The sequence below is a fragment of the Micromesistius poutassou genome (genome assembly GCF_964030765.1).
Source record: "Micromesistius poutassou genome assembly, chromosome: 15".
Lineage (NCBI taxonomy): Eukaryota > Metazoa > Chordata > Actinopteri > Gadiformes > Gadidae > Micromesistius > Micromesistius poutassou.
The window spans coordinates 17563954-17574281 of record NC_140285.1 but is presented as its reverse complement, the minus strand read 5'-3'; the positions used below and the strand labels follow the sequence as shown (position 1 = coordinate 17574281).

Genomic DNA, 10328 nt, shown 5'->3' with positions numbered 1-10328 from the left:
CTCCCCCACCATGATCGTCCTGGTGGGCCTCCCGGCGCGGGGGAAGACCTACATCTCTAAGAAGCTCACCAGATACCTCAACTGGATCGGGGTTCCCACCAGAGGTATTCACCACGGTAGACAGTCGGGCTCCTGGGAACACAAGCGTTCACTGTCCCCCTAATCTGAAGGTAGACGCTGAGCCCATCTCACTGCCACCATGCAATGAATCATAAACAGGTCACAAGGGCAAAGGAAGTGAGTGTACATCTTCAGGACAGCGCTTGTGTTGAGGTCAAACTCAAGGGGTTTACACTATTCTCAGAGAAATAGGGTTCATGAGCACACATCCAGAAGGGTAGAACTGATGATCTGACTGATTTAAGATAAGATAACATATTACACATTATGTACATATTACATTAACATGCTGGGCTCATTTTAAAACAGCTTTGGAAGTTAAATAAAAAATCTTTAAAAAAGGATTTTGGCATTCATTGAATATCTTACGATGACATGGGATTAACTAACATAAATTGTTATCACGTCAAAAATAGATTGTTATCTTTAACTCTGATATAACATATTTTATTTAGCAAAAAATGCAGTGGCCAAAACCTGTAGGCCTACTGCACATTCATGTTTAGGATATTCATACTGTTTAACATGATTTATTGATGTGCTTAAAGGTAATCTTTGCCACTAAGGGTCGCTCAATCAAAACAATAACAAAATAGTAGTTTGATGACGTCGTTAAGTAGCGTGGGATTGTGATCAGATCAATTCTGTTTAAGTCAGAATTCTGAGAACAATGCCAGAGTTCTGAATTTTATCTCAAAAATTTGACTTTATTCTCAGAATTTTGACTTTAATCTCAGAAGTCCGACTTTATTCACAGAATTATGACTTTTAACTCAGAACTCCAAAAAAGAATCCAATGTGGCCCTAATCCTCTTCCATACAGTACCCTTTCAGACTCATGATGGATATTATTCAGTTTTGTGTGATGATTAGATGAAAGTAGATTATAATTGGTAACTAACTGTTTTAAACATATCTGTATTGTTGCTCAGTGTTCAATGTAGGGCAGTATAGAAGAGATGCAACACGTTCCTACAACAGTTATGAATTCTTCAAACCCGACAATGAAGAGGCCATGAAGATACGCAAGTATGGGAAAATCAATGGACAACGGGCTGCTTCTTGGGAAATATGACCATGATAGATTCCATATGGTCTGGAATTGATGCCTTTGGTTAGAGACCAATCAAATGTGTAAAAATGAGTACTAAGTGAGGTGTTCTGTATAACATTAATCATGGTTCTTCTCTTTTACAAACCAGGGCAGAGTAGTAGACTTGTCTTCACTACTTTCTGTGGTTGCCCATCGAGCAGAACCATAATTAGTCAGCCTGTGTCTGTCCTGGGGTGATCTGAAAAGGGTCTCAAATGTTCCTTTCCTTCCATGAGTGCAGAGCCTGTGCCATCTCAGCCCTGAGAGATGTGTGTTCCTACTTCACCAGACAAGAAGGACAGGTAGCGGTAAGTACATATATTTTGTCAATCCACTAAAATATACACCGCATCACCGTAGCCCATGCTGTACGCTCTTCATTCCCACCGCGCTGTTGTGTACGGTCTTCACTGTGTTAACAGGCCACCGCAGAATGTATTGAGAGGTCTGATGGTACATGTTGTCTAGAGTAAGGGTACGACAGCGTATAGTCACACGGATATCAACATGTGACCAAAGGCAACAGCTGGTCCTTCAGCCTCAGACTAGGACACAGGGAGCAGGTTCAACAGCTGGTCCTTCAGCCTCAGACTAGGACACAGGGAGCAGGTTCCATGGTTTCTGTCTCCCTTCAGGTGTTTGATGCCACCAACACCACCCAGGAGCGCAGAGAGGTCATCCTCGGCTTCGCCAAGGACAACGGGTACAAGGTCTGCACACGTGTGTTAGTGATGCTGTTGGTTGAATGTCCCTTTAGGCCCCCGGCCACGGCAGAGGGCTCGCATGCAGGCAGCTAGACGGACAAGTCAGCCTTCCAATCATTTCATTAGGGCCAAAGGAATTGATTGTACAGGCTTATTACAGGCCTGTGCCAGCCACAGCCACCGATCGATTGTATTAGAGCATTTGATTTATTGATTGCTGTAGGGATGTAAGGATAATAAACCAATACAGCAAAAAATGCTTCCAAATAAATAGCCTACCCTTCATTTAACAAAAATAATTTTGAAGCATATTTTAGACAGTAAGGTTAATGATTTCCCAATATCAACTTGGCTGTCTTGACCGTAGCACTATAACAGTATCAGGCTACTGTGTGCTAGTTCACAGGGGATTATATTTGATTCATATATTCATAGCAAGTTTGGTCAAACTGTCACGTCCAACCTCTCCTGCTGCTGTAGCTTTGTTTTGCATATTGTCGGCCTCTTGACTTTCATTACAGGATCATGCCTGATCCTCTCTGGGCTGCATGGAGCGCGAGGCCAGGGTTAAAGGAAATCAAAGCTGCTGTTGTTGATTAGACATGTTGTGATGATTATAGCATAGATCTCTCACCTGTCCCTGACTGACACGTGTCCTAGTCCTTATGGACCTCATTTGTCTTATTGTTTCTGAGTCTGTTTCTCTCCTGTTTCTGCAGGTTTTCTTTGTTGAGTCAATATGTGAGGATCCTCAAATCATTGCTGAGAACATTAAAGTAAGTCAGTGTTTGTGTCGTGTGTGTGACGTGTGGTGAGCTGGTTGAGGTGCTGCTGTGGGGGCGGCAGCAGATTGAGGGAAGGGGAACACAGCAGGGCCTCTGGCACACAGAGCTCATGCAGCCATCAGGGGAGGAAGCTGGCTACTAAACAGCTGAGCACACAGCTAGACACAGCAACATCCAGCCTTCACCCACAGACCATCAACAGACTGGATCTAACGGCGCGTTTCCACCGCAGGGTGCGGGTGGGTTCAGTCTGCAGGGTGGGGTCAGTCTGCAGGGTGGGTTCAGTCTGCAGGGTGGGTTCAGTCTGCAGGGTGGGTTCAGTCTGTAGGGTGGGTTCAGTCTGTAGGGTGGGTTCAGTCTGCAGGGTGGGGGTCAGTCTGCAGGGTGGGGTCAGTCTGCAGGGTGGGGTCAGTCTGCAGGGTGGGGTCAGTCTGCAGGGTGGGGTCAGTCTGCAGGGTGGGTTCAGTCTGCAGGGTGGGGTCAGTCTGCAGGGTGGGTTCAGTCTGCAGGGTGGGGTCAGTCTGCAGGGTGGGGTCAGTCTGCAGGGTGGGTTCAGTCTGCAGGGTGGGTTCAGTCTGCAGGGTGGGGTCAGTCTGCAGGGTGGGGTCAGTCTGCAGGGTGGGTTCAGTCTGCAGGGTGGGTTCAGTCTGCAGGGTGGGTTCAGTCTGCAGGGTGGGTTCAGTCTGCAGGGTGGGGTCAGTCTGCAGGGTGGGTTCAGTCTGCAGGGTGGGGTCAGTCTGCAGGGTGGGTTCAGTCTGCAGGGTGGGTTCAGTCTGCAGGGTGGGTTCAGTCTGCAGGGTGGGGTCAGTCTGCAGGGTGGGGTCAGTCTGCAGGGTGGGGTCAGTCTGCAGGGTGGGGTCAGTCTGCAGGGTGGGTTCAGTCTGCAGGGTGGGGTCAGTCTGCAGGGTGGGTTCAGTCTGCAGGGTGGGTTCAGTCTGCAGGGTGGGTTCAGTCTGCAGGGTGGGGTCAGTCTGCAGGGTGCGGGTGGGTTCAGTCTGCAGGGTGGGTTCAGTCTGCAGGGTGGGGTCAGTCTGCAGGGTGCGGGTGGGTTCAGTCTGCAGGGTGGGTTCAGTCTGCAGGGTGGGGTCAGTCTGCAGGGTGCGGGTCGGTTCAGTCTGCTAAGGTGCAGCACGGGTCGCGTTTCCACCACCAAAAGTGGGCGTGACCCGGACTGAGCCGTATTGAGCCGTACTCGTCTCACAGTACTACTCCGTTGAGGTACTGAGAGCCTGAAAGGGTCCCGGCAAGTTTGAGTTACAGATGTCGTCCGTTGATTGGTCGACAGAATCGTCACTTCCGTGCGACAGGTGGATAATAACAAACAAACACAGTACCCGCGAGGTATTTCTGGACAACGACAAAAGCTTAGTTTATGGAAGAAAATGTTGCGCAAAAGTTTGCCGTCCTTCTTGGACGTCCTCCATTGTTGCTCTTTGTTCATTGTGGCGTTCTTCTTTTTCCTTGGATGTGTTAGCAGGCTACACTGTGTCGGCTGCTATGAGGTCACCATGCTAACGTAGCTGCCGTGGCTATCGCCGTCTGGCTTAAACCCCGCCAACCATAAGGGTACTGTCTTAAACCCCGCCCACCATAAGGGTACTGTCTTAAACCCCGCCCACCATAAGGGTACTGGTGGTGGTGGTAACGTGAGCCGTCACTGAGCTGGGCTGCACCACACCCTCACTGCTGGGCTGAGGAGCGCTGGGTCTGAAGCGTACCCGCCAGTGGAAATTCGCCATATTTGACATATTTTTCTGTTAGTGTTAGGTACATGAAGAAGTGGAAGAACTTGAGCAAGGTTATCATCCTCAATTTCATCTACATGTTGCTTATCATGGCCCTGGTGTCAGACATCATTGTGTCAGAGTTTCTTAGTGTCCCAGGTCCTGCCTTTCTATAGGACATGACTAGCATGCTTTTGATATCAATCAATGGACGTTGACTCTGCAGCCACACTGAGTCTCAGTGACTATTGTCTGCTACCAGATGGCAGTGGTCTGCTTCTATTTCTCCTTTGGTTTTCCAAAAACACATTCAATTGCTGTCCTGTTGCTTTGGTCAGCAAAATATTTAATTCCTTTATTAAACCCTAATAAACAAAAATATAATATACTGTATATATACAAAAATATAATAATATTTGTAACAGCCTTCAATCCCACTGTGGTGACAACAAGCTGTGGTACAAACCCGTGTGTGCTCCACTCCTCCCCGCAGCAAGTGAAGCTGAGCAGCCCGGACTACGTGGACTGTGACAAAGAGGAGGCCGTGGCAGACTTCCTGAAGAGGATCGACTGCTACAAGCTGTCCTACACCCCGCTGGACGACGACCGCGACAGGTGACCTCTAGCACACCCCACGCCTCTTAGTGGTTTGGAGAGGATGACCTGCTAGATTGAGGATGTGGGTGCGGCCAGCACAATGACAACAGTCAGCTTGTAGTCGTCCAGCTGTATGCCAATATGTCTAAATGTAGACCCACCCCCTCCCAACCCTCCTACTTATTCAATTCATTTTTTTCTATTTGAAAGGGACCATGTGCAATTAAAACATAAATGTAACCATTTGATGCATCGCACCAGAGTTAATGACCTCTGCACTCTCTAGACTGCAGATGTCTTACTGTATGTTGTACGTCCTGGCACTTGATGTACACACTTATTGTATACTACTTAGTTATAGTACTTGGTTGTGTTGTGTAGCGTCTTGTCCCTGCTACCTTTGTTGTATACGGGGGATGGGTCAACCTAGCGATAGGTGCTTGGCACTTGGTTCTATGCACATACTTACTGTGCCCACAGCCATATCTTGTTGTTTCTCCTTCTGTCAGAAGACGTCTGCGACCTTAAGTCGCTCTGGATCAAAGCGCCTGCTAACGGCCGGCTGGCCCCCCCCCCCCCCCTGCATGCTTTTGGTCCAACAGAAACCTGTCCTACATCAAGATCTTCAACGTGGGCAGCAGGTACCTGGTGAACCGCGTCCAGGACCACATCCAGAGCCGCATCGTGTACTACCTCATGAACATCCACGTCACGCCGCGCTCCATCTACCTGAGCCGCCACGGCGAGAGCGAGCTCAACCTGCTGGGCCGCATCGGGGGCGACTCAGGGCTGTCCCCGCGCGGCGCCGGGGTAGGAGGGGGGGGGGGGGTCCACACTACGGGATGGTACATTCACAACATCTAGTGGTTTCCAGTGTCTCTCTGTGTATCCCATAATAACTCCCCGCTGTGTGGGCAGTTCGCCGGCGCCCTGTGCACCTACATGCAGGAGCAGAACATCAGCGACCTGAAGGTGTGGACCAGCCACATGAAGAGGACCATCCAGACCGCCGAGGCCCTGGGGGTCCCGTACGAGCAGTGGAAGGCCCTCAACGAGATAGACGCTGTGAGTCCTCACGTCAGCGTCTGTTTCAGTACGCTGTCGGGTTGTCAGTCTGAACGTTTCTCTGATCTGCTGTTCTACACAACGTTTTAGTTTGAGATTTACATTTACATTTAAATTTAGGGCATTTAGCCCTAAATGATGTTTAGAAGACGCATTTAGCAGACGGAGATGAGCAGAGAACAAGACCACGTGGCGTTAAGAACAAAATGACAAGCAGGTTTTTGTTTGTCTGTGCTCGCTAAGGGTGTGTGTGAAGATATGACGTATGAAGAGATCCAAGAGCATTACCCAGAGGAGTTCGCCCTGAGGGACCAAGACAAGTACCGCTACCGCTACCCCAAAGGAGAGGTGAGGCTGCCTGACCATAGGCCGACAACCAGCCTGACCACTGTAACACCACTGTAACACTACTGTAACACCACTAACACCACTGTAACACTACTGTCACACCACTGTCACACCACTGTAACACCACTAACACCACTGTAACACCACCGTAACACCACTGTAACACCACTAACACCACTGTAACACCACCGTAACACCACTGTAACACCACTAACACCACTGTAACACTACTGTAACACCACTAACACCACTGTAACACCACTGTAACACCACTAACACCACTGTCACACCACTGTAACACTTCTGTAACACTACTGTAACACCACTGTAACACCACAGTAACACTACTGTAACACCACTGACACCACTGTAACACCACTAACACCACTGTAACACCACTAACACCACTGTAACACCACTAACACCACTGTAACACCACTGTAACACCACTGTAACACCACTAACACCACTGTAACACCACTATAACACCACTGTAACACTACTGTAACACCACTGTAACACTACTGTAACACCACTGTAACACCACTAACACCACTGTAACACCACTGTAACACTACTGTAACACTACTGTAACACTACTGTAACACTACTGTAACACCACTGTAACACTACTGTAACACCACTGTAACACCACTAACACCACTGTAACACCACTGTAACACCACTGTAACACTACTGTAACACTACTGTAACACTACTGTAACACCACTGTAACACCACTAACACCACTGTAACACCACTGTAACACCACTGTAACACTACTGTAACACTACTGTAACACCACTGTAACACTACTGTAACACCACTGTAACACCACTGTAACACCACTGTAACACCAGTAACACCACTGTAACATCACTAACACCACTGTAACACCACTGTAACACCACTGTAACACCACTAACACCACTGTAACACCAGTAACACCACTGTAACACCACTGCCACACCACTGCCACACTCTCTCCCTAGCCCCTGGTCACTTGGAACCTGTGTGGGAAGCGTAATGATGAGGTTTTAGTCTCTTGCGGTGAACCTGTGTCAATATATGTTTGAACAAGCAATGAAACCTGTTCATGTGTTGTTAGCTTTACTTAATGTGTTGTTTGCAGTCCTATGAAGACCTGGTCCAGCGCCTGGAGCCCGTCATCATGGAGCTGGAGAGGCAGGAGAACGTTCTAGTGATCTGTCACCAGGCCGTCATGCGCTGCCTGCTCGCCTACTTCCTGGACAAGACTGCTAGTGAGAGCAACAGATGCGTACATCCTCAAATGCCTGGGAATGTGTGACCATGTCCAGCTGAACTGGACGAGAAGGGCACTACTATGAATTGCCATGTTTGATTCACACTGGGGCCCATGTTAAGAATGTATGCATCATGTTATTGGTGAGGATAATGTGTTAAAGTATCCACCAAATGGCCTTCATAGAACATCACTGTTACTCCCTGAGACAGTATGAAACACACCATATCCAACCACAAGCTGCGGTCGGCCTGAAGGCTTGCTGACGGCAGGTAACCCGAGGGTGTGTTGTTCAACATGACGGTGGTTGTGTCTCCACCTGTCCCTCAGGTGAGCTGCCCTATCTCAAGTGTCCTCTGCACACGGTCCTGAAGCTCACGCCCGTCGCCTACGGTCAGCGCTGGCTCCCTCGCCTTCACCAACACAGTGTTGCCCAATCCATACTTTGACCTGTTCTCCTGAGCCTGTGTGTCACGTCTCATCCTAATCTGTGGACTTTGACCCGTCAGGTTGTAAAGTGGAGTCATTGTTCCTCAACATAGAGGCTGTGAACACCCACCGCGATCGACCAGAGGTGAGGCCCCGCCCCCATCTCTGTCTCTCTGTCTCAATTCAATTCAAAAAAGCTTTATTGTCATGAGAAACAAACATTTACATCGCCAAAGTGGGTGGACAATACAGAAGTCAAAATATAAAATGTGAAATACGAAATATATATACATATCAGATATTACACTATTAAATACTGCAAATATAAAAAGTAAAACATTTCCAGTACCTCCTATAAACAGATAAATTAAAGATAAATATTATATTATATTAAAGACACTCTAAATACACAGTATTTACAACATGGAGGACGAGTGCGATAGTGCAATCATTGTGTGAAGAGTGAGTCCAGGGGATGAGTCTGTTTATGAGGACTTTGAGGTCCTCCTCTCATCAGGGGATGAGTCTGTTTACGGGGACTTTGAGGTCCTCCTCTCATCAGGTGGTGAGTCTCTATGTGAGGACAGGTGTCCAGTATGCTCCTCATCCACCACCCATAGTCCAGTGTGTGAACGTCTGTCTTGTCTCCAGAACGTGGAGGTGGACCGCGACCCAGAGGAGGCTCTGGAGACCGTACCAGACCACATCTAGCCGGACGCAGGGAAGCAGAGACAGCAGACAGACGGAACAAGAGCCTCGTGAAAAAATGTACTTTAATAAGTTATTGCAAGTGTTGCCATGTTAGTAAAGTCCAACGTGAACTACGTTGAGACATTACAGTAGGGCAGCCTGTTTGCAACGCACTTTATAATGCTGTCCACTGGCCAGATGGCCATTTCCTGTGTAGCAATAAGACAAACATTTTGCGGTGCATAGGTCAGGATACCAGCAGTATTGTTTGCATACTCTAAATCCTTAATGCTTATCTCTATCCGCTCGTATCCTTAATTCTCTCCTGTTTTCCCAATACAGTGACCCACATCACATGATTTGAAACCATCAAAACAGCTGATGTTTTGGTTCAATTTATACAAAACGAATTTGTTTAGTTGAAAATATAATTTAAATCACAAAGGGCATATTAAAGAACAAAAAGGTGCATTCCAAGATGATCCAGAATGTGAAGATGTCTGAAGGTTTATCTGTGGGTGAGGAGGTAGAACACAGATGTAATTCAAACCTTACAAATGAATGGCAGTGAATGAATAAACCACCGCCCCGTGGACACAACTTGTAGGGGAAGGTGGGCGTCTACTGCCCAACACCACGGTGTGCCTCAAGTCAAACGTACACAACACTATGCACCAACCTGTCGTCAGGCCTAGCTTACTGGGGACTCACTGTCTGACCTCATTTGAGCTTAGTTGGTTTAACACATCCTCAATCTTACACTGAATTGTTCAAATGTTGCACTTGTCAAGTGTGTCATTAATGTATGCAATATTGAATGCAGCTGAATATCTGATCAGGTTTATCTTGGTTTCAGATGCAATTTAAAGGAATCCTTAAGAACATAAACATGTAAACGTGTTCATCTGTGAACATCTGAACCGTAGACTAGGACCAGAAGAGCGGGTCAACGTAATTAAGAGCTGTGATCTTCAAGATGTTGTCGTTACTGCCCGTTGGTTTGTAGCAGAACGTGACCGCAGCTCTTCCAAGTAGTTATCAAGTACATGACCAAGTATCATCATGTGATCACCTCAATGAAATTCATCTTAGATTCATAAGTGACAATTTTGCGTGTGTTCAAACCTCCTAGTGTGTGGCATTGTGTGTAAATGTCGTCAGTACTGTGCAACAAAGCCATGTGTGTGTGTGTGTGTGAGAAAAACTAAAAGCAATCACTGAGGCAAAGATACACAAAAGGGTTTATTTTATGAAAGAAATTATATTTACAACTGGCACCTTGAACTAATAAAAACGTACAATGCCTTATAACATCAGTGTGTGTTCGTAGCTCTCGTAAAGCACAGGTCAGGCCTTCTATCCTCGGACGGCAAAATGAGTCTTTGGTTATGGCTCTGGGAGCTGGGGGGCTGGGGGGCTGGGCTGGGGGACTGGGGGGCTGGGCTGGGGGGCTGGGCTGGGGGGCTGGGGGGCTGGGCTGGGGGGCTGGGCTGGGGGGCTGGGGGGCCG

General features: G+C 47.8%; 1 protein-coding gene across 2 annotated transcripts in view; it reads left to right on the top strand.

Moving 5' to 3' along the window:
• Positions 1-10130, top strand: part of LOC311359934 (6-phosphofructo-2-kinase/fructose-2,6-bisphosphatase) — a 12938-nt gene extending 2808 nt beyond the window's left edge. For both annotated transcript variants that reach the window (XM_084479985.1, XM_084479984.1), the window contains exons 2-14: positions 1-104; positions 1053-1149; positions 1455-1521; positions 1849-1923; positions 2637-2693; positions 4920-5041; positions 5626-5833; positions 5942-6088; positions 6332-6436; positions 7569-7698; positions 8031-8093; positions 8210-8274; positions 8781-10130. The exon at positions 1-104 is cut by the window's left edge and continues 22 nt beyond it. In XM_084479985.1, coding sequence (XP_084336111.1) covers positions 1-104; positions 1053-1149; positions 1455-1521; positions 1849-1923; positions 2637-2693; positions 4920-5041; positions 5626-5833; positions 5942-6088; positions 6332-6436; positions 7569-7698; positions 8031-8093; positions 8210-8274; positions 8781-8840 — 1300 coding nt within the window. In that variant the 3' untranslated portion in view covers positions 8841-10130. The remainder of the gene's footprint in view (positions 105-1052; positions 1150-1454; positions 1522-1848; positions 1924-2636; positions 2694-4919; positions 5042-5625; positions 5834-5941; positions 6089-6331; positions 6437-7568; positions 7699-8030; positions 8094-8209; positions 8275-8780) is intronic.
• The last annotated feature ends 198 nt before the right edge of the window (positions 10131-10328 follow it).